Source organism: Pogona vitticeps, chromosome 9, assembly GCF_051106095.1.
Source record: "Pogona vitticeps strain Pit_001003342236 chromosome 9, PviZW2.1, whole genome shotgun sequence".
NCBI classification, from domain to species: domain Eukaryota; kingdom Metazoa; phylum Chordata; class Lepidosauria; order Squamata; family Agamidae; genus Pogona; species Pogona vitticeps.
The window spans coordinates 3,291,455-3,319,291 of NC_135791.1; the positions used below are offsets into that span (position 1 = coordinate 3,291,455).

General features: G+C 42.7%; 1 protein-coding gene across 2 annotated transcripts; it reads left to right on the plus strand.

Annotated features, from left to right (window-relative positions):
• AGO4 (argonaute RISC component 4) lies at positions 1-27,089 on the plus strand. 2 transcript variants are annotated; one of them, XM_072980294.2, is made up of 18 exons: positions 1-97; positions 8,276-8,441; positions 8,799-8,919; positions 9,652-9,833; positions 10,406-10,542; positions 10,631-10,765; positions 12,584-12,671; positions 13,507-13,654; positions 13,736-13,879; positions 14,566-14,694; positions 14,962-15,095; positions 16,038-16,222; positions 16,442-16,601; positions 18,691-19,006; positions 19,385-19,519; positions 20,624-20,725; positions 21,290-21,489; positions 22,255-27,089. In XM_072980294.2, the coding sequence occupies exons 1-18, from the start codon at positions 79-81 to the stop codon at positions 22,361-22,363; spliced, it is 2,610 nt and encodes an 869-aa protein (XP_072836395.1). In that variant the 5' UTR covers positions 1-78; the 3' UTR covers positions 22,364-27,089. The 2 variants fall into 2 exon arrangements, with proteins under 2 accessions (XP_072836395.1, XP_072836396.1); XM_072980295.2 differs by having other exon boundaries at positions 13,736-13,855.
• Positions 27,090-27,837: the final 748 nt, after the last annotated feature.

Consider the following 27,837-nt stretch of genomic DNA (forward strand, 5'->3'; position numbering starts at 1 on the left):
GCTGCGGGGCCCGTGGCGCCTGGGGCCGGGGGGGACCGCAGCGAGGCCGCCGCCGCCGCCGCCGCCGCCGCCGTCGCCATGGAGGCCTTGGGACCAGGTGAGAGGGGAGGGGAAGGGGAAGGGGGGAAGGGGGGGAGAAACCCCCCTCAGGTGGGTGGGTGGGTCGGAGGGAGGGGCCGGGCCGGGCCTTCAGGTGTGGGTGGGGAGGAGCCAAGAGGGGTCTGAGGAGGGGGGGCAGGGAGAGGACCCCAGTTGGGGAGGGGGGGTCAGGGGTCAGGGTGGCCAAGGGGCCTTGGGAACTGGAGGTACAGTAGGGTATGTGTGTGGGGCTGGGTGGGTGGGGGTGTCTTCTTTTTAAAGGATGGGGACGTGCTGTGGGTCTGGCCCAGGCCCCCCATGGGCAGGAGCTCACGATGGGGAGTGGGGGGAGCTGAGAGAGAGGGGAAGGGGGGGGTCTCTGCCCTGGCATGCCTTGTTTTGTGTGGTGTGGGGACTGGGAAGGGGATTCCGTGGGGTGGGGGTGGGTGGAAGTGGGATTTCAGGGAGGGCAGCCTGCAGAAATGGCTTTAGAAGGGTGTTTTGGAAAGGGAGAGAGAGAGAGAGAGAGGTGCCAGGTGGCGTGTCTGACGTTGGTCATCAGAAGCCAGAGAAGGAGGAAAACATGCTTTATGACCAGTTTTGTGCTTCGGAGGACGCCTGAAAGCAGGTGGACTCGAGTCTTTCTTACCTGAGAGCTTTTCGGTGCATTGTTTGGCTTGGCTTTGCCACCCAGAGTCTTTTAGGTGTGCTATTGAGTGACCAACCATTTAATGACTTCTGGGCTGAGTGTGTACCCACATGAGAGTGTTATGGAAAAATTTAGCACAGGGTGTCTTTATAATATTTTCATTTCATAATATTGAGTTTAGCAAGAAATATATTACTTGTGTGCCTGGAAATTGCAAAATGCCGAGCACACATACGTAGTGCAATGCTCAGGCATGTAAAGAGATGGTTTCTGCTACAGATTTTAAGAAAAGGTGGGCAAACCTGTGGCATGGTAGAACCCTGTCTGTTTTTTTTCCCCTTTGTACCTTTCACAATGGTAGTGGTGGGGTAGCCATTGGAGGTGGTGAGGAACTGAATGCCTCGTTGACATTAAAGAGAATGACAAGCTCACAAAGGCTCTTTGGAGGCATGCAGGAAAATCTTATGCTAGTTGCAAAAGACACCGGTTGACTGTTATGATGGGATGTCTTAGTGATCTTGTGGAGCATCACCAAATGACATGACCAGCATGCTTTATAGATGGAACCTAGAAAAAAAAATTTTATTAAGGCAGCAGTGAAGTTAGTCTTTGGTTTTCAGTTTTAGGGATGCAGTAGATATTCTTGCCTTCTTTGGGGCCTTTTGCTTTGCATGTTAATGCATCTGCTTTATAATATTTTATTATTTATTTGAAAAAAAAGTTTTGTTTGTTCCCACCAACCTTTTGTTTTGTGCTGCCCAACTGTTAATTGCTGTTAGTTTTATTTCAGATGTATTGTCTGAGCTGGGTTGTAAGCCCACTGGAAAAGGCCTTTCTTTATTTTTTTGTAGTTTCATTTATATCATGTTCTTGTCTTTGAAGGGACCAGAATGCAAAAGCAGTGCATATATGCACACATAACGACATACTTTGCATAAATTATAAAATGGAATAAAATGAGCAACAGCCTAGACAGTTTTATATATACATTATCATACAATGAATGCTTGCCCCATAAGTGGTAGAATAGCAATTTCTGCAGCACCTGAGTGTTTGGACATTTGATAAACAATTACATATGATTAATAAAACATTCTTGCTTGGGCTTGGATAGCCTAGCATTCTCATTTGTATACGTGTTAAATTCCTGATCGGAAGCATGCCACTCTTAACCTGCTTCTTCATTATTTGTAGCTGCAGAACCTTTAAAGTGCTAAACATACTGTTTTTTGACATGCATCTGAAAGGTGTGAATGCTAAAAGCTCTTACTTAGTGGTGTCGGATGAGTCACTTATGTATTGCATTTTCCATTTTTATCTCACTTTTCAATCCATCACACTTCCCCCATCACACTTCCCCCCCCCCGCAAGCTTCCTCACAGTAATAAAGTACATAAAAATAAAACGGAATGTCATGTTTTAGATCCACCTGGTGAACAAACGTGACCGTTGCCACCTCGAGTCCTCCCCACGTTCTCTATTTGCCTTCTAGCAGTCAACAGCTTCAGAGAGTATTTGTTTCTTGGGTGCTTATGAAGAAAACAGGAAGACAGCCAATCTTGGGATTGGAGATGGTTCCTCAGCACCAGGCTGGATGCCAGTAACAAAGCACTTGGCAAACTGACCAGTAGCAAGCCTGCAAGAACCTGCCACTGTTGCCCACAGAGCTTTTCAGTACCTGCCTCTCCCCTCCTCACTGAAAAAGAGCAAGGGTAGTCATGCTGCATCTTCGGTCAGGCAGGACGCTTAAGGCATGAAGGCTCTCTTTTTGGGAAGGGGCAAACTTGCTGGATTAAATTCGCATTGTTCCTGACCACTGTCCATGCTGATAGGGGTTGTGGGGGCAACGTTTTGAGGATGGTAGGTTGCACATCCCTGCATCAGATCCTCTCCTAGAAATGTGGTGGAAGCCATTTAAGCCAGATGATGCTGTGTATATCATTGACATAGTTATATTTGGGGGAATAGTAACCTGAGGCATCTGTTAGAGGCAGGTCAATGTATATGGGACAGCATCAAAAGGTTTGTCTTGCAGGTCTGTAATAAAAGAATGGACAGCAGGCTTGAAATTTTTATTAGGGGTCGCTTTGCTTAAACAACTGGCCAATTCTTTTTTCATGCTTTTAAAGTTCCAGGTTTTATGAAACCCGTTCTAGATGGGCAGTATATAAATCTAAAATATATACATATGTTGTTACAAGCAGGACTATGACTGAGGGATTATCGGGGATACAATTTTCTTCTTCCCCCCAACTCCGAGCTCCTTTCTTCTGTTTCTTATCTGGTGTATTTGAGATGTGGATGCATTGAACAGAAATTAGTGCCGGTGGTTCAAGAATTAAAATGTAGGAAGTAATGGTCTTGATTTGTTTTATCTGGATGGAGAGGCAAAATGTAGTAAAGGAAGAACTAGAGCAGCAACTCACTCTCTTAGTCTTTGGCTTTACTGTGGAACCTGTTTAGGTTCCCCTTGCTTTTTCATTTGTTTCTTTTAAATGCCAAGTGAGTCCACATGAAGGCACAAGGTATGAAATGAAGCAAAAGGCTAGGTAGCAGAGGTTTGCTAAATGAAGTGCTGACATGTTCCTCCGTGTCTTCCAGCAGCAGGCCAGGTCCTCCAGTTTCTGGTTCTGCCAAATGGGTTTACTCTTAATTGTACTGTAGAATCACAGGGTAAGGAGGGGTGGTCTTTGAGGATACTGTCTCCTTGCTTATGAAATGACTTTTGTTTAATGTGTATACCTAATGTTGCGAAATCAGGACAGAATGAGTAGAGTGCTGTTTGTCATACATTCACAGTCTCCCTGAGTAACCTTATGGAGGTAGCCCTGGATGTGGCACTTAAGATCTCCAGACCTTTACTCTTGGGGCATTTAAGTCTCTGAACCAAGGACTCCGTAACTGATGGGACTCTTGAGTTTATTGCCACCAGGTTTTATTATTATGTGCTATCCAATAATTTCTGACAGAAGGCAACTTTTTTGTGAATTAGGAGTCTGGACTCTTATCAAGTCTAGCCTCCTGACAGTATTGTTCTCAGCTTCTCTGACATACTCACCAAAGCAAGGTGTGGATCCAAGAGAGTGTGTCTTGACATATTTCTGCTTAATACTTACTGGAGGCTCATACACGCGTCATTTTGAATTGGAAGAAGGTGATTAATGAGTGAGCAAACCTGTGTTTACATTTTTGTCATTTAGTTTATGCTTTCATTCTCAGTAAGCCCCTTCTGGGGTATCTGTCAAGACAGAAAAGCAGACTGTACATTTCGATATAGAGTAAGTAGCAGATCTCAGCATTTCCCCCTTCCTTATTAACAAAAAGCATAGGTGGCAACCTTTTGCTACAAGTTAAAAAAAGGAAGCCATGGAATTATATTCTCCTCTTCAACAGTCCCAATGATAGTGAATACTGAAAGGAATCTCCTAACTTCTATATTATGAAATATAACTAAAGATTGATTGAGATGAACTTAATTGAAGTGGTAACACTTTACTTTTAACAGAACTTTTGTATTTCCTTTTTTCACTTTCAGAAAAGAGGAACAGCAGGTTGCGGGACTTCATAAGTAGGTTCCTCTAAAGAACACAGGGGTAGTGTGTGTATGCAACTTGATCCACACATGAGGCCTGTAAGGAACGCAAGAGTTCACATAATAGGGATTCCCTATGGAATCCATGCAGATTTGTTTGTACTGTACGGTGGTGCCTCGCAAGACAAATGCCTTGCAGGACAAAAAACTTGCAAGACAAATGGTTTTGGCAATGAGGGGTTGATGATTCACAAGACAAATGTTCCTATGGCCGTGCTTCACAAGAAGAATGTTTTCCGTTTTTTGTTTCTGCCTCATGTTTGCTGATTTTTAAATGTTTTTCTATGATGTTTAAAAAGTTAAAAAATTTTGATTGAAATTTTTAAAATCATCTGCACAATATCTATAGCTTTAAAGAGCACTTAATAAACCCTTTGTAAACCAAATTGGACTTTGTTCTGACTTTTTTTGCCCATAGGAACGCATGAATTTTAATTGTATTTTAATTGTATTTTAATTGTATTTTAATCATTTTATTTTTATTGTATTGAATTTTAATTATTTACTTGTGAAGTGCTATGCCAGATATTTTGGCACTTTTTGATTAACATGTTCATCGAAAAGCATGTTGTGAGGTACATGGATAGATGCTTCAATGTAAAGAGATTTTTTAAATTGATCAGAGAAAAAGTAATGAATTGGAATTGATTATGAATGAACTTTGTTCTTTGGGACATAGCGTTTCCCCCCTAAACCACCGTCTTCTATTAAAATGTCTGACATACAGTTTAATTATGTGAAATTGTGCTTATTCCATAGAATGGGTCAAATCACAGTTTAAAAGGGTACATAATACTCTTGAATGCCTAGACAAATAAAGAAAGATTGACCTGATACCATTAGCACACATACCACCACCCCCACAATGACAACTGCAGAACTTGTGCAGTAGAAGGCAAGCCTTCAGATAACCAGGTGCCAAATAATTAGGGCTTTAAAGGTGGCCTCCAGCACTGTGAGCTGTAGGCTGCTTGCAGCTCGTGTTGTTAAATAAAATATTAACAGTTTAAAAACTCAAATTCTCCACAAGAAGCGAGCTAGCATATCTGTGCTGTTTTCACATGCCTCAGACCATCTCCAGCCTCATAATTCCTCTTTATTGCAACTGTTGTAGTAAACAGGGTAAATTATCTGCAGTTAAAACTTCACATTATCAATTCTGTTGATGAATTAGAGGACATTGTTTTAGTTTAAACACAAAATTTTATTTTTCATAAAATCTTAAATATGCACAAATATCCTCACAGTTGAATGTTGCTGTTCTTGACTGTTTTATGCTAAGATTAATTTTTTTAAAATTTATATACTGCTATTCATATAGTTTTTACACAGCGGAAACAAGATCCACGACTGACCAAAGAGATCCACTCTATCTATAAAATATGGCCTTCAGTTTTCAGGGAAAACCTGAGAATGGGGTGCAAAAGTCCACCAAGGAAATTTCAGTATGGATCTCCCTTTACTAAGTAATGGGTCTGCAATACCAAACCTTTATTGGGAGGCTAGGTGATGGTTGTCATAAAGTAGAATTCAAAGCAGATCCTTGCTGGCCTCATTGGAAGAGTGTGCAGGTCAGGAAGGTACATGTGGGATAGGATGTTGCCTAATTGAGACCAAAGTAGTCTGGGCTTTTCAAATTAGAGCCGATTCTTTGATTTGCGTCTGAAGACGTGTTTGTGGCCAGATGGGTTTGATTTGGAGACACACACCCCAGGCTCAAATATCTACCCTGATAATCAATTTTGTGCAAAGAGACATACCAACATCCTGTTGTAAGGACAAAGATGAGAAAACACAAAAACTGACACAAAACCCTCCCACAAGGTAATGAGTTGGATCCAGTCTAGAATGATCCTCTTTTCTGTAAATCATGATTTAGCTGAGATTAAAGCATGATGAACTCAGTCTGCATTCAATATAATAGACTGATTCTGTTTGCTGTTATAATCTATGTTTGTCCTCTTAATGAGGTTTATACTGAAGAGTAGTACAGAAACCATATTAATCAAACTGCCACATGGTGATGTTCATCTGAAAGTTGTCAGCCCATTGAAACCTGGATATGTTCCAATTCTGATAGGGTTTGCTTAGGCCAAATATCTAATTTTTTTTTTTTACTATGATATGCTTATTTCCATTTTGGACCTTCCTTGTTTACTGATGCTATGCTTTGGAAAATTACTTTTCTTGTTTTTTTGTCAGTTTTTGTATTTTCTCATCTTCGTCATTACAACAAGATGTTGGTGTGTCACCTTGCCTAAAGTTATTTATCACGATGATCCTTTCAGGATAGATATTTGAGCTTGGGAGTTTCAAGATCAAACCCATCTTGCTGTCCATTAGGTCTCCTCTGCTTCCCACCAATCTCTAACTGATCTTCTGAAAGGAAGGAATGTACCTGAAATAGGGGAAGATCTAGATTCAGGTGGAAAATATGCTTATTCTTCTGAATGATAAAGAGAGCTGAATATATTTGTTCTAGATATCAGCTGATCAGCTGTGGGTTAATTGAATACTTTTTTGGCATATGCTTTTACCAAAGTCTTGGCTCCTTGTCTGATATATAGTGGAAAATCTGGTTTTGCAGGGGTTTTGTTACTGGGGGAAATACATTTCAAATATTTAAGAGGAAACAATATTGTATGAAGATACAGTTTTCTCAGATGCTGGGGAGCTGTTGAGCTCGTCTGATAAGCAGTAAACTTTGGCTCTAAAAGATTGCTCATGCTGGAAAGCATGAATATATTTTCCAAGTAATTTTCTGAGCAGATCAGTGGTCTACAAAGCTATGCTAACTCAGACCAATTAGCATAGGATCATCTTCTCTTGCGCCTCCAAACAAGCACAGTAAACTTTGATTGCCCTTGTTCCGTGACAGCCAAGAGCATCTTGGGGTTATTGCATGTGATGTGACCTTTTAAGAACACGAGTACCGGATACAAAGGGTTGAAACATTTTCCCTCTGAAGAAAAGGTGTTTTTGTATGTATGGCGGTGTTTTGGGTTTTTTTTTTTAGCTTAGAGGAAAACAGTGGTGCTCAATGGAAACTTTTGTGTAGCAGAAAGCTTTTCACAACTATATTTTTCCACTGAAAATCTTTCCATGGTTAAAAATGTATCATTCCATAAAATTAGTTAGTAACACAGTGAATGGATCAGACTGTGAAGTTTAAAATTTATGATTATTTTGAGAACAATATTCTTAGGAACCAATGAAAGACAGTATAATGTTGACACAATCTTTCTGTGTGTGCAAAACTTTGTATTTAAACAATCTTCAGTTTCTCAGTTGCTTTGCAATTTTAAAAATGCTTAAGAATGTTCTTTATTTTTTAAAAAAGTTGTCATGCCATAAGTCTTCTAAGACTTGAAAGGGTTTTCCCATTCCCTTTTTCTGGGGGTGCCCTGGGACTACGCTGCTTGCCCAAGCCCACACAGGCTGGCTTTTCTCTCTGGAGTCACACCCCGACACATGAGATTAAAAGAAATGAAAAACTGTAAATCAGTTCCCCTTATTTTTTCCCTGCCTGTTTGTTTTCACACCAGCTATATGAGTTGGAGTAAAACTGCTCTCCCCAATTTCTAAATTCTTAGCAAATAATTTTTCAAGTTAGAAAGTGATCTTGAAATATATTTCTTATTGATGCTGTGAAGTGAGAAGAAATTGTGCAGAACTATAGAAGTCACTTACCAGTCTTTGGTTTTGTAGAAAAGAATGTAAAATGAGACATGGCACAATGAGAGGGATCATGTTGACACTCTTAATTTTGTATACTCTAGCAGTGACTATTGGTAGGAATTGCCACCTGATTCGGAGACGTGTGTGATAAACCTCATGACCTCTATGTAGAGAAATTCAGGCTCTGTTCTTACATGGGTCAGTGCCTTAAATGGAATTGGAATGGCTAGAGTAGATGGGATACTGATGCATCTTCTAAAACCTTCCATTCTTCACAGGGCCACCAGCCAGCCTCTTTCAGCCTCCCCGCCGCCCCGGCCTGGGAACTGTTGGAAAACCGATCCGTCTTTTAGCTAATCATTTCCAAGTGCAGATTCCTAAAATTGATGTTTATCATTACGATGTGGATATCAAACCAGAAAAACGTCCCCGGAGAGTGAACAGGTAAGGTCAGCTGGATAGCCCCTAGCCAGCTTGATTTCAACATTTTTCCATTTGCTATCGCTTGCAGTTTTAAATAGGTTATTTGAGTAAAAACTAAAATCACCTGATTACTGGAATGCTGAAATTCGATGTGTAATACAGCAATCCTGCATCTGTGCTCTCAGCAGCAGATTCGATGATAATCTGATGGAGTTTGTTCCTGAGCTAACGTCACATTTTCTTCTATTTTTTTCTTAACTGTGGCTGTATAGGCAGCTTAAATGATACGTAAGGTTCATGAGGCTGTTCAGAGTTTGTATACCACAAATTCTGCCTCTTTTCTCCTGTGACCTCAGTTTAACATGCAGCTCTTTTCAGGGAGGTGGTGGATACTATGGTGAGACACTTCAAGATGCAGATATTTGGGGATCGGCAACCTGGGTATGATGGTAAAAGGAACATGTACACTGCGCATCCTCTGCCTATTGGTAGGGATAGGGTAAGTGAATTCATAATTGTCCTTCGGAAGATGCTGTTTGTGGACCAGGGGCAACATCTAAAAGATGCCTGCATGTGCATGTTCAGTCTGACTAACGATATCACAGGAATACAAAGAAATAAGTAGCTGGTTAATCTAAGTTTTAAACTACTGTTGTTTGGATAGAACACTCTGTTGTATCTTCAACTACAGTATTTTCTTTTGTCATCAGAGGACAACTTGTTAAGTAGCATGGTGGTGTTGCCTAAAGAGATCTTTTCACATGGCTCAGTTGTAACATGAAATGTAGGCGTGCTTTAAAATGGCTTTGAATCCTTTCTTGAGTGTGACCTTATTGTATTTCCAGAGAGTAGTGATCGGCTGTTTTGCTTGTGGGAAGATGCCTTTATGGAATTTTGGAGCCAGGATTGTTGTGCCGTTCTTATGGTTTCAATCCATTGCCTTTTCCCCCTTGTCAAGGGCCCATGGGTGAAATTGCAGGAACTGACTTCCACTTGGGCAGTGTTGCGTTACGCTTCACATCTTTACTCTGAATGCTTCAAAATGTTTTTAAAGAGCCTACCGCAGATCCATTTGGTGCAGAAATATCTGCTGTAGCTAAAATAGTCTGTTGCTGGGCTCTAAGTACTGTTCTTAGAGTTTCAGTCATCCTAAAGACAATAGCTTATCAAAGCTGAAAGAAAAAGGTGCAAGTATCAGTTGCATGACTGATGTTTGTCTTTGACACTTCAGGTGGATATGGAGGTCACGCTGCCAGGGGAAGGGAAAGACCAAACCTTTAAAGTGTCCGTTCAGTGGGTGTCGGTGGTCAGCCTTCAGCTGCTCCTGGAAGCTTTGGCGGGGCATCTAAATGAAGTCCCAGAAGACTCTGTACAGGCACTTGATGTCATCACACGGCATCTGCCCTCTATGAGGTGAGCGGCTGGGAGGCTAATTCAAATACTGCTTGAGTGTATTTTTCTAAATTCTACACTGCTCCTGCAGAAATACCAAATGAACATGCAAAATTTTAATACTTTTTGAGTAGACTTGAACAAGCTGTAACATTTGTATGATAGATCATCATATATACACTAATGCTGAGCCCATGCCTTTCCTTCTGTAACTAAAATTTCACCACACAGCATAGGAGGAGGCACTGGCAGGGTTAGAGAAAATCCAGCATTTGCAGAATTACAGGGAAACTTTTGAAAAGAACCCTAAGGGAGTGGGGAAGAAAAACCCAAACACTTTAATGAGGACTGAGTATCCAGTGAGTGCAGATTTTTATTACCTGAGACTTGCGGGGAGTGAGTACCAGAAAGATGGAACAGTCTGCCCCCATTAGAGAATACAGTAAGCTGCTGGAGCAAATTCGTCCTGCAACGCTCTTGTAGATCCCACTTATTTAATGCTTAATACTTGTAACATTTGTTCTACAAATGTTTCTCAACTGAAATAATTATGTAAGGAAAACAAAACTGATAAACTTTCACATGTTCATCAGATACACCCCGGTGGGCCGTTCCTTCTTCTCTCCCCCTGAAGGATACTATCACCCCTTGGGAGGCGGCAGGGAAGTCTGGTTTGGATTCCACCAGTCTGTCAGGCCGGCGATGTGGAATATGATGCTCAACATAGATGGTATGGGAAGAAAGCCTTTTGGTTAAATTATCTTGAACCTCTCACATGAGTCTTGTCTCACTTGGTGGTGTTTTTTTTTCTGTTTTAGTATCAGCTACTGCATTCTATCGTGCCCAGCCGATTATTGAGTTCATGTGTGAGGTCTTGGATATTCAGAACATCAATGAACAAACAAAACCCCTTACGGATTCCCAGCGTGTTAAATTTACCAAAGAAATCAGAGGTAAATCTTTGGAATAAACAGATTTTTTTTCCTTTCGTGTATATTGACTTTTGATAAAATGGTTTTTAACAGTTCTTCATTGTGTTCCAAGTTTTGGAAAATTATAGGACAGTCTGGGCCATTGGGATACATTTTATGGCATTTTTTTTAAATAGCAGGGTTAGATTTAAACTTAGTCAGATTTAATAATATGCACAGAAATTACAGGAAATAAGTTAGTCATAAGTAACTTAATTAATTAAATTTTCTGGAACACTCTATAGTATGAACTTAATTAGAGAATTTATTTTATTAATGTTTACTGAATAAAGCTTTTCAGTGTTCCAAAGGCCATATGTTGTTGAATGGAAATATTTGATTAGGGGGAAAAGGTGGCATAAATATATATTCGGATACATTCAGAACTTTGAGGAAGCTGTTTGTAATTAAAATCCTTATCTTTTAACTTTCATGTGCCGTTTACATTTTGAAGGAAAATATACTGAAAACTCAATTTTTAGCTCACTGAGTGAGCTCTTTTAACTCCTTTCCACTAGGATCATTAAAACTCCATTATGTAGTTGATTATCACTGCTTGTATAGTTGCTTCTACCATGTATTTCAGTTTCAGATCAAGGCTGATTTGTAGAGATGGGCACAAACCTTGGTTCGGAGCTTTATGCCTATTTGTACGCACAACACCATCAGCGCTGCACATTCCCATGCCCCGCCTCCCGGGCTGGTTCCCCTACTCACCAGCCAGCACGTGATCCTCTCCTCTCCTCTTCGGCTATTTGACCAGTCTGGCAGGAGCATGGGCTTCCCTGCCCCACCTCCTTGACTGATCACCCACTCAGACAAGGAGGCAGGACAGGCAAACCTATGCTCCTGCCAAGGACTGGTCAAACATCCAGCGAGGAGGAGGAGGAGGAGGAGGAGAGGAGCACTCTCCGACTGGTGAGTGGGTCATTGGCTGGAGAGGCAGGAAAAGGGAACAAGTAGCAACTGTGGTGGCATGTATACGAACTGATATGAATCTCCGAACCAAAATTCGTGCTCATCTCTACTGTTTCGGTATCCATCCTTGTACCACCATCCTACTGGGAACATACCTGATGTTGTCTTGTTATTGGAAGCAAAGCAGTTGGGCATGAATATTTACAAATAATAATAAAATAAATAATAATTCATCCTTCATTTTTGAAGAAGACCTTTTCCCCAAGATTCGGATTTACCATTTAGGGGACATGAACAATACTTGCACAGCAGTGGTCTGACTATAAAATAACGTCCTGTGTTTCTTTGTTGCCTATGAATTTGATGTTTCTTTAAATATGGTACATGGAAAAATTAATATTGGAAATTTTCCCAGTTTGAAAATCTCGCATCACTGCCAAGTCCCTTTTTTTTGTTTTTGTTTTGGTGGACCTGCTCCAAATACCACTAAGCCTGAAACCATCCTGCATTGTGTTAGGTTTTTGTTTGTTTGTTTGTTTGGTACTGTGGAACTCTTCACCGTAAGCAAAATCTATTCAGGCTAAAGGAAGCACATGGACTTTTTACCTTGGCCCAGTTTTGGATAAAATCGAAAGATTTAGTTTTTAATTGTTGGGATGAATCAGCATATATTTTAATTTGAAACAGGTTTTTATAAGCCTTGTTGAGCTTTTGAAGCTCCAAACCAAATAACATAGGCAGTTGTCTAATGTAGTTATCAACTTACAGTAATTTATCTATAGAGATCAAAGATGTGAACACAGGTTTCTGCATGAAAAATTGATCCTGCCTCTCTTGCTTTGCATTGTCTCCTTCACATTTGTGTTTTTTATGGACCTGCAGGTCTAAAAGTAGAGGTTACACACTGTGGTCAGATGAAGAGAAAATACAGAGTTTGCAATGTTACTAGGCGACCAGCCAGCCACCAGACGTATGTATGCCCATTCTTTGCTAATTGTTGAAAGTATATTTGTGTTAAAAGAGGCCTGTTGAGAAGCTTGAAGGGCTAGGTCTTGTTATTTGAACCGTTTGTCCAAGGTGCAGTAATTTTCCAGGCTTGGTCCAAGGAGGTACCCAGGACCTTTGCTTCCCAGACATGAGCCTCACTCATTTCAATGGAGTGATCCTCCACTTTACTCAATAGGTAAGCTAGAGATTGTACAGGTGGAGCATTGCTCTCTGTCCCTTGTGCAACAACATTCCGGCCTATGGGACTTACTTTTCGTTCTTTCTTCAGCACAGATAATAACGCTAAAAACAACTGTATATCTACCGTAACTTTAAAAAGAGTCCTATTACATTTATAACCTCTGAGCTATTCAGAGACTTGGGAGAGAGTTTATTGTCTGTGTATAACAACAGAGGAGTCTGTGTCTGATAGCCATCCACCTTGCCTTTGCAAATGAGAAGCTGGGGGAGCCCTCTTGATCCATGCTGCCTGGCAGGCTCGTGTGGGAGCACCTTACATAGTATGCTTGTAGCATGCTTTGCAACCGTCTGTTTGGATACTTTTTCACTATAGCTTTTGGATGGCTGAATTGGCAGTAAGCATCTCGCAAGCTACCCCATACTCGATTGTCAGATAACAGGATGAGTAATCTGTAAATCACAGGATCAGTGCAAGGCAGTTCAGAGCCAACAATAGAAAGCAGGATGTTTGTTTGTTTGTTTGTTTGTTTGGGTGTTATTCTGCCCCATTAGTGAAAACCCTCTAGTCTGGGAGGTTTACAGAGTTAATAAAATACAGTATCTGCTTCTTCCCACAGGTTCCCACTGCAGTTGGAAAATGGACAGGCTATGGAATGCACAGTAGCTCAGTATTTTAAACAGAAGTACAGCCTGCAGCTGAAATACCCCCATCTTCCATGTCTGCAAGTGGGACAGGAGCAGAAACATACATATTTACCCCTTGAGGTAAAACAACCTGGCCGTTCTACTTCCCAGTATTCTCGTATTGCAGCATGCTTGTTTACAATGCTGTTCTTCTGCTCCTAGGTATGTAATATAGTGGCAGGCCAGCGTTGTATCAAGAAGCTAACAGACAATCAGACATCAACTATGATCAAGGCCACAGCGCGGTCTGCACCCGACAGGCAGGAGGAAATCAGTAGACTAGTGAGTGCCTCTGACTGGAGTCAGGTATTTCAAAGACATCAGTGGCAAATAAGGGTGTTCACCGTGTGCAGAGAGTAACGGCCTTCCAACTCATTTTGTTGAGTCGGCCATTTCAGCTACTGTCAGATTGGCTCCCCAAATGTGTGTGATCTCTGGCCACGTAGCACAAGAAGTATAACGATAAATACTTTAGTATCTGAAATATTGTCTGTTTCCTTATGGACCCATTCGGTCCTTTGAGGTCCCCTGAGAACGGCCCTTCTGATGATTGTGCAGGCTCCTAAAATCCACTCTGCTGCTGTTCAGAGCAGGGCATGAAGTGTCGTGCCGTCCATTTTGTGAATGCCTTTCCTTGAAATTCAACATGCTCTAACCACATTTAGTTTGAGATATATGTTGAAACACCTATCTGTCTGTGTCAGCCTTCCCTGTGTAGTTCAACTTAATATGTGTTAATTTGGGGTAATGTGTATATTATACATTTTACTATTTTTGCACACGCCTTTGAAAAGTTCAGATCTAGAGACACAACATCCAGCTACTTCTGGACCACTTCTTGTAAAACCTTCAGAGACGGCTGTGAATCTGTTCAAGCGTGGCAGTGCCCTGAGGAGGGGAAGTGATGAGTGACTCAGATCTTACCTGTACAAATAAAATCTCCACAGGAGTTGTCATCCTGTGTGTTGAAGGCATTCTTTCTTTGTCTCCAGGTCAAGAGTAACAGTATGGTGGGGGGACCTGATCCGTACCTGAAGGAGTTTGGAATCGTCGTCCATAATGAGATGACGGAGCTGACAGGCCGGGTGTTACCTGCACCGATGCTGCAGTATGGAGGCAGGGTAAGCTCTCTACGTTTTCCACAGAATTTGAGGTAACACAAACGCACCTTTAACTGCTAGCCAAGTTTGTAGTCTTCTACCGCTTTTAGATGCAGGAGGTAGAACTATTTGAAAGTGGAATACTGTGCTAAACGTGTAGCTAAAATACCTGCGATTACCAAAATGTTGGAGAGAGTTTTCAGTTTTATTTTATCTTAAAATTTTTGGGGTTTTTTTTTTGGTAAAAGAAGATGTGAAAGAATGTATTTGGCTTTTGGTCTCCTTTAGAACAAGACTGTTGCTACACCAAACCAAGGTGTCTGGGATATGAGAGGAAAGCAGTTCTACGCTGGCATTGAAATTAAAGTTTGGGCCGTTGCCTGCTTTGCTCCTCAGAAGCAGTGCCGAGAGGACTTGTTGAAGTAAGTAGCTTCTCGATTCGAACAAAGCGATATTTCCTTTTTTTTTTTCCCCAAACGGGTGGTGCTGTGTCATTCTCTGACCAGCAGTGGTGGACCCATGAGCAGCGAGGTCTGGGTAGCCATTGTTACCTTTTCCAATGGGATTGTTCCATGACGTATCCTATATTTTTTAAAAATGTGGACTAAAGGATTAGGAGCCCTGAAGCTTAAGTTTTATTAGTTTCATAGTGGAGCCGCCCCTGCTGAGCCGTATTGTGTTCTGCTTTCATGCCGACCTTTGGATGCAGTAAACTGACTAAACAGAAAGTACATAAGTACGGGAATACGTTGTTTGTTTGTTTATAAGTTTCACATATCTCCTGGTTTTCCTCCAAAGAGCTACAAAACTCTCTCCTCCCTGCTTTAACCTCACAATGACCATGTGAGATTGAGTGAGAGGGACTCGTACAAGGTCATGGCTCAGTGGGTCTATAAACTTGGATCTCCCAAGGCCAGGACAAGTCACTATGTCGCACGGGGCCTCAGGTTTCCAAAAGTATCATGACAGATATTCCCCATGCCCTAGATACAAATGGCCAATCTAGCTCACTTATTGTAGTTAGATATGTCATAAGAACTGCTTTGTTCCATCATGCCCAAATTCATTTGGTTCAGGAATCAGTTTCCAATAGTAGCCTAGCAAACTCCTCTTGAATGATTGCTAAGATATAAAGGGAATTTCTCTCCCGTTTATCCTCATTGTCGTTGTTCAGGATGACTTTGTTTAGCTAATGTGTTTAATTGTGACACAGTCACATCTCTCCAGAAATGGATCTGGTTCTTTTCCCAAAGCCATTTCAGGCACCAGCCTCCCCACCTTTTTAGCTCAGCAGAACAGAGCTTGGATTTCAGGTCGTAGGGCTGCTGTACCAGGGGCTTTAAACACTTCCTTTGTATCTGTAGGAGTTTTACAGACCAGCTGCGCAAAATCTCCAAGGACGCCGGGATGCCAATCCAGGGCCAGCCGTGCTTCTGTAAATATGCACAAGGTGCGGACAGCGTGGAGCCCATGTTCAAACACTTGAAGTTGACTTATGTTGGTCTGCAGCTAATTGTTGTGATTCTTCCTGGAAAGACCCCTGTGTACGGTAAGTAAGGCAAGACTTAACAAAATCCCCAGCACAATCATCATGGCTAATGCCTGTGCATGTGTATTTTTGGGTTCTTGGCCACCCCCCTTTCCTCTGTAATGTTGCTATGCAACCTAGTGTTTTCTTTTAAAAAAATCTTACTCACTGCAATAATAGACAGTATTGCATATCAGCTAAGCCTTCTTCAAGCAAATCCTTTTTTTCTCCCCTTTACAGCTGAAGTCAAGCGTGTTGGGGACACCCTTTTAGGCATGGCCACCCAGTGTGTCCAGGTGAAAAACGTGGTCAAAACCTCTCCTCAGACTCTGTCCAACCTCTGCCTGAAGATCAATGCAAAACTTGGTGGAATAAACAATGTGCTTGTACCACATCAGAGGTTAGATTCCGCTTATTACCTGTTGGGACCCACTGTAGCAGGCATGCAGACTGATCGAGGAGCGAAACAAAGGGCAGTTACTCAGGATCAGGGTATTCATTTTAGACCATCTGCCAGCTTGTAAACCGGTCCAGATTTCTTACGTGTAATGTACACATCTGTGAAAAACTTCAACATGTGCTGTGGGCCCAGTTCAGACTTAGATCCCAGTAATGGTGAATTCTTCTTGTTATTTCTTGCGCATACTTCTAAATGACAAAGCTGTTGTCTACAAATTGTTTGTACTATACAGGTCTTCTACAACTCCGTTTTAAGGTGCTAGGTTCTACACATATTAAGGCAACTTTACCAGAATTCAGGTTTACATCTATTTCCCACTGTAAGACCAATTTCTGCATACTTGGTGTTTGGAAATAGCAAATGCCTGCTATGTTCAGAAATGTTGGTGTTATCGATTTACTGTTTTTACTTCTTTATTTTATTCAAGGTTGGCGTAGATATTCACTAAGTAGCATTTTCCCTGAACAAAGCAAATATTAAAATTAGAACTAAGTTCTCAGGTAGATGAAACAGGGAGTTCTGCAACAGTCATGTCAACATTGTGGACAAGAGAAGGGTAACTTAAGCGCAGGAGAAGCAGAATGGTTCAGTCCACACAAGGCAGAAGCAACAATTTAAATTCATTTCTGAACAAATGAAACTTACTTACAAGGGCATACCAGTGCAATCTTGAGTTAGTCATTGGTCCTGGTAGATGCATTTAAATCAAATGAAGCTACAGGAGTTCCAGTACAGGAGCTTTAAAACATACTCGTGTAAGCTTTTTTTTTGGGGGGGGGGGGGGCCTAGAGTCAAAATGGCTTTCATGGTTTCCAAGAGCTGTGAGATTAGACATGCATCTGGGCTTTAATGTGAATAAATGAGGATGAGTCACAGTGGCAAGCTTTAGGAGGCAGCTGCTCATGATGCCTTTCAAGGCAGGAGGGAGGTTGCAAAAAGGAACTTGAATCACTTTAGAGGATGTGTCTATTAAGACACGTACCTGCAGCCACCCACAGGTTGTTCCTCCCTTTGTTTCTTCTTTGCACCATGGCAGATTCCTCACCCACCACTTTCCCCCATATATTTAAGGACCACTATCTGCTTTGTAAAACTTACTTATGCACCTCACTTCCCTGTTGGTGATGCAGAATGGCTTTACAGGTTATATGTGCTGCCTTAATGTGTGTGAGAAGCGGTGCTAGTTTTGTCCAGTGGTTACGCACACTAAAATGCAGAGAATTGAGAACAGAATCTTAAGTCACAGGAATTGATTATACTGTGTGGTGTAGTGCTTGGAGATCTGGGTTTGGAGGAGAAGCCCACATTCAGGTCTGTGCTTTGAGTCTCTTGGAAGACAGAGTTTGGGGTGTGGAGAGGCCCTGGATGATAAATATGATTCGGGGGGGGGGGGAGTATTAATAAAATCTAGACTACTGTTTGTTGCCATTATCTAAAATCTGTAATTTTGCAGAAATTCATATAGCCAATGAAAATTTGCATGTGCAGCTCTGAATTGTTTCAGATATAAATGGCCAGTGTCTTTCTGTCATGTTAATGGCTCCATGCTTGCACGTAGGGTGCTATTCTCTATATAGCACATGTTAGGTGACCTGCAGCCCAGAAACCCACCTAGTCCCCACTGCCCTCCGAATTAGCCATCACCTGAGCAGCAGGAAAGAATTATTCTTCCTGCATTTCCAGAAAGCACAGAGACAGTAGTTTGTGTTCGGACAAGATCGCAAGGGGGATGAGGTGTTATCTCCTCTGCAGTTACCCTAAAGCTATGATTGCAGTGCAGCCACTTGGCATCCACGGCCTATAGGCAGTCCTTGCAAATTGCTGCTCACCCCTTCATGTGACCCTCAGAGGCAAAACAAAAAACAAAACAAGTAAACAAACAAACAAAACAACATACCAAAGTGGCCTGCTTTTGCTGCGTGCATTCCCACCGCATACTCTTCCGTGCATTTAGATTCCAGAAAGGTATGTAATGATTTCTGCCCTTCCTTGATTTCCAGCTGATTCCCACTTCTCTTCCTTTGGACAGGCCATCTGTATTCCAGCAGCCGGTGATCTTTTTGGGAGCAGACGTCACTCACCCTCCTGCAGGGGACGGGAAGAAGCCCTCCATTGCAGCCGTAGTGGGCAGCATGGATGGCCACCCCAGCCGCTACTGCGCAACTGTGCGAGTGCAGACCTCTCGCCAGGAGACTTCCCAAGAGCTGCTGTACAGTCAGGAAGTGATCCAGGACTTGACCAACATGGTGCGGGAACTGCTGATCCAGTTCTACAAGTCTACTCGGTTCAAGCCCACGCGGATCATCTACTACAGGGGAGGGGTGTCAGAAGGACAAATGAAACAGGTATTGGTGTGGCCATCTTCATGCTGAAGGGAGGGAGGGTCAGCTGTCTGAGTTTAGGAAACTCAAAGAAATCTCGCTGTGTCTCTCTGGCTGGAGGAGCTTAGGCCAACCAGCAGCCGGAATGGAGTTCTGCTCTTTGAGAAAGGAAGACTAACAAATCTAAATATTTTTGAAATTATATTTGGGGAGTCTGGAGACAATGCTTGGTTGGATGTAGACCTAGTCATGCGTAGAGCTATTGACATCAGTTGGATATAAGCATGATTCACTTCAGTCTCACTGTTTGTGGTAGATGACCTGTTCAGAATCCAACCTGTTGTTTCACAGGTTAAGCTGAGGTTAAATTGGTGTTTGGTCTTGTACATTTACACTCCCCAGGTAGCTTGGCCAGAGCTCATTGCCATCCGGAAGGCCTGCATTAGTTTAGAGGAAGACTACAGGCCAGGAATCACCTACATCGTTGTGCAGAAAAGGCACCACACAAGGCTTTTCTGTGCTGACAAAACGGAAAGGGTAGGTAATATGCTGTGTTTGTGTTTCCTTTGCTTTTTGAGGGTGCCAAAAGTCTTCTACTAGAAACAAGAGACCCTTAAGCCCATTCACATATTGATGCGGTGTCTGTTTGCTGCAGTGAAATTTCCAGACATATCTACAAAATACCGTAGAGATGTTGTTTAGTTTCTTGGAGTACATTTCTTGTCAGTAACAAAGCGTTCAGATACAATATTAGGCCTCGGTGAAATCTAAGTTGTATCTTAGACACAGAAGACTCAATTCTTGGCTGTACTGCAAGGCTGCCTTCAAAGGTGAAACACCTTTAAAATGGGAACCTGGTGGAATTCCTGTTGACCAAAAACAGAAAGCAGTTTTTCCTAATTGTAAAAGCCTTGAACTCTGAAAATGTAGCGTGAAAAACAAGGATAAAAACGGTTGCACAACAGCCCCCCAAATAGTTACATTTATATCCCATTTTCCTACTAAGGAGCTTGTGGCATCACCTAGAGATCTCAGTACTGTGCAGTATTTTGCCACAAGAAGAGTCAAGGTAATAAGGACATCATATAATATAGTCTCTGTTTGTACTGCAACCACGCTGAGTATGGCTTTATGTGCGTCTGGATCAAGCTAGGATGAAAACCACAAGAGAGAGAGAGAGTTCAATTGTCTTGATTCCCAACCCATCATGCTCTAGACCAGTGGTCCCCAACCTTGGGCCTCCAGATGTTCTTGGACTACAACTCCCAGAAGCCTTCACCACCACGTTTCCTGGCCAGGATTTCTGGGAGTTGAAGTCCAAGAACATTTGGAGGCCCAAGGTTGGGGACCACTGCTCTAGACCAGTGATTCTCAACCTTGGGTAGCCCAGGTGTTCTTGGACTGCAACGCCCAGAAGCCTTCACCACTTGCTGTGCTGGCCAGGATTTCTGGGAGTTGCAGTCCAAGAACATCTGAGGACCCATATTTGAGAACCACTGCTCTAGACCAGTCATAAAAGAGCAGTTCCAAGGGGACTAAACAGGCAAGAAAACGGAATCTGTGTGATGTTAAGCTGTGAAATTGTGACATGAATGAATGTGCTAATAGTCAGGATGTTCACTAATTTGATGTATCTGATAGGTGGGGAAAAGTGGCAATGTTCCAGCAGGCACTACCGTGGACAGCACCATCACACATCCCTCTGAATTTGACTTTTACCTCTGTAGCCATGCAGGAATTCAGGTAATCAGCAGCTTAGTTTACAGTTTGCAAAAAGGAAGTGTGTCAGTCTGTATCCAAGGTAGTGTGGGTTCCTCTTTGTGGTCTCTGTGACTCACACACGTGGGTCTTAACTGCACATATGCAAGGAGACTCAGAAACGTCTAGGACTGAGCATTGTTGTTTGAGCGGGAGCCGTGCCCTTTTGCTAGTGTCCGTGATTGTTTGGAGGTTCATTTGGTGGACACTGCTCTTAGTAGCCAACTGTATTGGCTTAAGATAGGGCTTGTAGGAGGCTGCAATTCTCTGCATTACCGGGTACAGTTCAGCCTTCGATCTCAGTGCACAGCCTTCGCTCGTGAATTGAGAAATGTCTTGCTTCCTCTTTTGCTGGCTGAATATCCGTATCTGAAGGGAGAGGAAGCGAGGCTTCTGGAGAAGAGAAGAACGGAAAGGCTTCTCAGTCCTGGAGATAGATGGTCTATTCTTAGAAGGACAAAAAAATTTCCTGACGGGCAACGTGTCGGTCTCGTATTGCATGTTTTTATACGTCTGAGAGTTGGATTGGCTTGCCGTCTTTTCTCCCAGGGAACAAGCCGCCCTTCTCACTATCAAGTCTTGTGGGATGACAACTGTTTCACTGCCGATGAACTGCAGCTACTGACCTACCAGCTCTGTCACACTTATGTCCGGTGCACCCGTTCGGTCTCCATTCCTGCACCTGCATACTACGCGCGGCTGGTCGCATTTAGAGCAAGGTATCACCTTGTCGACAAAGATCACGACAGGTGAGCAGCCCTCAGAACGAACAGACTGCAGGGCTTCAGGGCCTGACCCGCTGAGATGGGGAATTCGTGGGAATGGCAGGTAGCACCACCCAGCTCGCCTTTCCCTTCCATCTTTTAACATACGGAGTTCAGCTGTAAATCACTATCTGGGATCGCCTCCCTATGTGGTAGTCTGGGTTTTGGGGTGTGTGTGTGTGTGGGAAAAAAGAGTCTTATGGCACCTTGGCATAAGCTTCTGTAGACTGTGGTGATGAATGAACTGTTTTGCTCGCTTGGTAGATACAAATAGACACACAGGTTTGGGTAGTGAAGACTTGTAAACAGTGAGGTCAGAGGGAATTGACAAGTGGACAGGATCATTGACTTCATAGTGGCCAGTCACAGAAGGGTTTGAAAATAAACTGTGATTCAGGCCCGTGTGTGCTTCAAAGCTGTTGCCAGACAGCCTGTGGTTAGTTCCTCAGATTGCAGGAGCAGAGCACAGGGGTGACTCCAGTTCACTGTTTTTGGTACTAAAACTATCTTATTGAACCCTTCAGGTATTTCTGAGGAAGCCAGGGTAGGGAGCATGCCTCGAGTGTAGAAAATGGGGGTTCATTTTCCAGCGTGTATTAATACTTTAGTATGGCTAGAAACAACTTTTAACCAAGACTCTTATGTCCTGCCTTAAGCACATACTGTATGGGTAGCTAAGGACCACTGTGTAATGGGCTTGGCTTGTGGTAATATATTTGCCTGGTAAATTCCTCTTCAATTTCTTTTCAGCGCTGAAGGCAGCCATGTTTCAGGGCAGAGCAATGGACGTGACCCTCAAGCACTGGCCAAGGCGGTACAGATCCACCACGACACCCAGCACACGATGTATTTTGCCTGACGAGAATCCGGCAAGACGAGGCCGAACGCGGTAGCCTGGTTGGGCTTGCCACCAACCGTGGTTATTAGGGCTCGGTTCAATTTTAGGCTGCCCACCACCAGCAGCTGGGATGGTTGCACTGAATCGACGCTTACAGCAACATCAGATGCAGACGCAATTGAGCCATTTTTATTTTGTGATTTTCAGTAGATAGAATTTCATAGACAGTCTTTGCATTGGACTGAATTTTTACCTCAAAGCGCAAAAGGCTGATCCTCCTCTAAGAAATTTTTAAAGGACTTGGCATGAAAGGTTTTTACTGAAATATTTTGCTAACCAATTTTAAGTTACCTCCTTGTCCCCATTAAGCTTATCAAGAAGCTGAATTATCCTGGGCTTCTCCACGCCGCTTAGTGAGCGAGTCTCAAGATATGACAGAAACATCTTACTCCACTGCTCTTCTGTGTGGGGCCATATAGACTTTATAAAAACAAAATTTTTACTGTAAACGCCTTTCGACAACCATTAACTTTTCAGAGGTACTGCTGGTTTTTTGATTTCGGTTTCTTTTTTTCTTCCCCTCTCCCTGCTTTGTCAGGTGTTACTCGTTCTCTTTTTGTAAATCTCTCTGCAGTCCATGGGCTGCGGAGCAATTGCACTACAGCTTCGCGTTCAGCTAGGTGGTTCTGTGAATGTGTAATGGCAGTGGAGAGCGATGAACGCCCGTTGGCACGTCTGAGACCATCCAGTCCTTATGGCTGCGCGCAACTGCCATCCTAGGGTTCAGAGCACTGAACCTCTTTCCCCCCTCTAAAATAGGTGATGAACTTCTCAAAGATCAGTTTTAGATATTTTTCTGACATTACAAAAGTGCCCATTTTATGCTGCTGTGTTTGATGAATTGAAATCATTTTTAATACTGTTTTTCATAGGAGGTTTTAACTTTGGCAATAACTTTTTTTTTAATGCGCTGACTGTAACTTTTCTAGCAAATACTTTACATGAGTTACAGCCAGTATTCTTGCGTAGATTGACTTATCTTTGCTGAAGAGGAAATTAGTTCTTAAAAAAGAAAAAAAAAAACATTAGAAAAGGCTCCCTTCATGCCTTTTACAAATGATTATTTTTAGCTGTTTTATATTCACCATTGGTCTGTCTGCCCCTTTTTTTATAAGCTTCAAAAGTGGGTGTTATGTAAAGGAAAGGCATTGCCAATATGTACAGCTGTGTATAGTGTGACCGTAGCAATCAAATACTTTAACCAGCATTTTTAAAAATTTATTTCTTCGGGAATTTAGGTTGCCTGCATGTACAGCAGCACTCAGTAGCATGTGTGGAGTGTAGATCCCTACCCCATTTCTATGATTTTGGACTCCTTTATTTGCTTGGCTGTCTTCGATTTAAATATGTAATGCATAAAACTGGGGCAGGGGTGGGGGAACCTTCAGACAGCAGTTGTGTCGCCTTGAGACTAGCTTGTGAGTGTGAGCACAAGATGCTTTAAATGACTAGTTGCTAAAACTGAGACGACATGATGCCACTGTGAAAAATTGGGATTTTGTCAGGAATTGCACTTCAAGTCTCTGAAATGAGGAGGTAGTTTGTAGAGTCCCCGGACCTTGTGGGCCTTCAGACCTAGGCCTCCAAGTCAACAAGATGCTATGCGATTTTGACTTTTCCCTTTTTTTAGGCTTTTGAAATAAAGCTTGTAGAAACTTGGAAAGTTTACATTTCCAGATACGGTCCTTCAGGTGTACCAGGGTACACCTGAAGGTAGTCTTTGAAAAGCAGCTTCAGAAGCTTCCTGCCGATCACTCGGAAGGGAAGCAAGAGCGAAGAAGCGTCCTTGGCTGTGACACGCAGTGTGGCCAGGCTTAGATACTGAATTACTTTAAATATATTTAAGGCTCGTTTTGTTTTCCTTAAGAATACCTCACTTGGGTAATAAATATCAGGAGGTGGAGAAGGGAGAGTGACCACTGCTGCTTCTGTTAGTCTGCTGCTTTTCTCCCCACCCCACCTTTTAAAATATATATATATGTATATTTATATATATTTGTTCAGGGAGAAAATGCAAGAATCAAGCTCCTGCTGGCCCCAAACAGATACAGAACTGAGGCACCTTGAAGAGCATTTGAGCACCTGTTTAGTGTGTCGCGTTTTTTTAAATATTGCACTAGGCATGGTCACCCCACTGTCCGTCACGAAGCACGATCGACTGTTGAGTTGGGCTTTTAGATCTTGGACCGGGCGGTTCTGCCGGCGATGGAATCCACCGGGGACGTGGTTGTGAAGTGAGTGGACTGACGAATAAGATTAGAAAGGCAGTGTGACCGCTGTGAGGAAAGGGCATGTTTTTAGAGAGAGAGAAACATTCACAGATTAGGGGTGGGTGGGAAGAAGCAGTATGTTCCATAAACGAAATGGGTGGTTATCCTAGCACTGACTGGTCCGAGGTCAAGCAGAGAGCAGCAGCATGTGGTGTGGGTTTGGTTTTTTTTGGTGATTTTTTTGTTTTTTGGTCTGTCTGGTAGTCACTCTCCTGGACACCAAGGCACCTGTTAACTATGCTCTTTGGGTGTGGCTTCTCCTGTTCGGCTTTTGCTCCCAAAGATCAAGGTGCAGGAGGCAAGGATTTTGTCCTTTCCCATGCCATTTCCCCATCAAGTCTTGGCCCTCAAAGCCCCAGCAAAATTGATTGCCAATGGTGATTTGCTGCCTGTTTCGTTCTTGGGTTCTGTATTTGCCTAAAAATAAATAAATAAAGTGATCCGCTATTAACACCGTTTTTAAACTGCATGGACAGTAGCGTGTAGGTTGTCCCAGATTTTGCGAAGGAGAACCTTTCAGATCACTGGAACAGCTTTGCTGGCGGCCTTGTCACGAAATGAGGCCAGGGTTAAGGCAAAAAAAAAAGGCTTTTCTTGTCTTTTATCATAGGAAAGAGATATTCTTCTGCTCGTTGTATTTTTTATTGTTTTACGAAAACCACAGGTATCTTTTGAAGTCTGTATTTTAAATGCATATATCTATATATATTAAAAAGCAGGATTTTTTTCCAGTGCATTATTTTCACAGTGAATTCTATCATCCAAAAAGAAAAGAAAAGAAAAAAAATCTATAGAGAAGATTACTTTTTTTGCCAACGTTTGCACTTTTTGGAATTTCTTGTGAATCTCCCTCTCCTTCCCCCCCCTCCCCGGTGGCAATTTTCAGTGCAAAAATGTGTTCGCTTATCTCTTGAGTCACTGAAAAGCGCAGTGGCGTGTTTGCCGTGGGTGTTCCAATGCTGAGGATTTATTGATGGGGGCGTGTATCGGTAGTGAGCGAGTGAGTGGTTCACCAGTGGTCTTCAGACTGATTATGGCAATTGCAGCAATACTGTTGGGTGTGGCAGAATCGTGTGACTCTGCTCATCAGAACAGAGACACACCCCCCCATGCCCTGAATCGTTATGCATGTGTCAATCAATGGGAAGACGTGCATTCTGTAGCTTTAGTGTATTAAGGTGTTCGGTTTGTTTCCAAAGCTTTTTTCCCCCCTTCCTTTCTTTAACTAAAGCCTCATGGCTACTGTTTAGCTGTATGTTGTGGAAGATTTTCAGATGTAGCAGATTTGGGCTGGGGGGGTTGCGGGGGGGGGCCAGGAAGGAGAGAATCAAAAGAAGCAGCAAGTAGCAATTTCTACAGCAGCAAAGCACTTTGCTCTCCCCACCCTCCCCACCCCAGAACGGCTTTTTATGAGCACTTAAATTGTGAAAAGGCTACAGAAAAACTCCGTCCGTCCGTCCGTGGTAGCAGATGCAGGAGAGGATCAACTTGTCTGTACGCTGGGGGGGGCTGGCAGGCGGGCTGTGTCTTCCCCTGGGATTAGAACGACGGCATCCAAAACGAGGGTCCAACTGGATGCAAAAGATGTTCTGTCTTCTTGGGACTGAAAACGTGTCTTTCGCTCCTCCCCAGCCCCACTCCGCCCCATATCAAAGACCTTAGGTCAGTCTGAGACCGAGGCGAGGTTAGTCTTCTGACAGGTGGCCGGATCTCCCAGCTCCCCTTCCCTTTCCCCCTCCAGGAAGAAAATACAAGAAGACCCAACTCCGTGTGTGGGTACGCTGTAGAGTAGACCTTCCCTTCTTGCTCAAGAGCAAGGCAGTTGCTCGGCTTTCGTTTTCAGAAAGTGGAGCCCGGAGGGCATTGTATCAATACTCTTTCAAACTGCAAGGTTTTTTTCCCCTTGTGCAATTTGAGGAAAGATCGTGTGTGAATATCACTCAAGAGTTTCTTTCTACCTTGCTATTGACACTTTTGTGATATTTCTATGTCTAGAGCCTGAAAACTTGTATGTAAAACTTGTTTGCATTTGTTCATTTTTGACTTTTGATGTATTTTTCTTTGGGTTTTTTTGTTTTGTTTTTTTGTTTCTATATTGTTAGACTTGTAATGTTTTAAATTGTATTTTATTAAAATTGGACTGGATGTATGTCTATAGCAATACGAGGTACTATTTCTTTTTTAAAAAAACAAAACCCCTTTTTGGGGGAAGGGTGGGCCAGTAACCCCCCCTATTGCGATATGCTGGCTGTGTATAAATTGCAATTTTTTTTCCTTTTTTTTTTAGCCTGCAGGGATTTTGTGTTCATGTGTCCAAAAAAAAAAAAGAAATAAAAAATAAAGGCATTTGTGTGCCAAATGTTTTTTCTTTATTGGTGTATAATAATAATAAAAAAAGTTGTGTGCTGTTTACTTTCTTTGCTTGTAAATGGAGCATCATTTCATTATTTAGAGCTTAAAATTTGCTTTTCTGGGTAACCCAGTGAGTGAGCAGTTTGTATAATATTGAGTCTCAAACTGTCATTATTTTCAGGCTTGCTTGTAAACCAGATCGTTAAGAAGTTGCAGAACTTGGAATATCTCAGCACAGAGCCATATGGTGGGGAAGAGCAGAGGCGTAAGCGAGTGGAAGAGGTTTGAGGGGAGCCAGTTAAATGAAAGTGAGGCCAAGTATGGCAGGCAGCACTTGAGGTACACAGCAATGGACTTGGAAGAGGCAGGAGGCCAACGGTACCGTTCAGGGCAGCGCTCCACTCAATGTTAGCTGGGCGCCAGCAGTCAAAGTCAAATGTATGGTAGGTGTTTGTAGGGGAAGGAAAGTCAGTGTGTGCACAAAGCCCACACGGAAGCTGTGTCTTATTTCTGGTCCCTGATTTTGTAGAGGTGGAAGAGACACCGAAAATGGCAGTTGACGAAGATTGACAACCGAGAGGGCACCAAAGGAACCGCGAACTGTGCTAAATGCTCTTCCCTGCATTGTGCTTTTATGTTGTCAGCATCTGCAGGGCCAGGAAAGGGGTGCCAAAAGACACAGGAGCCCGCTGCCTACCCAGAACAGAAGTCGTTCCAGGCCAGTGCCCCTCACCCACCTAGATCGTTTTCATGGGGCTGCACACTCCGGCATTTAAATTCGTCGTAGCCTCTTGACACACTTATGTTTATCAC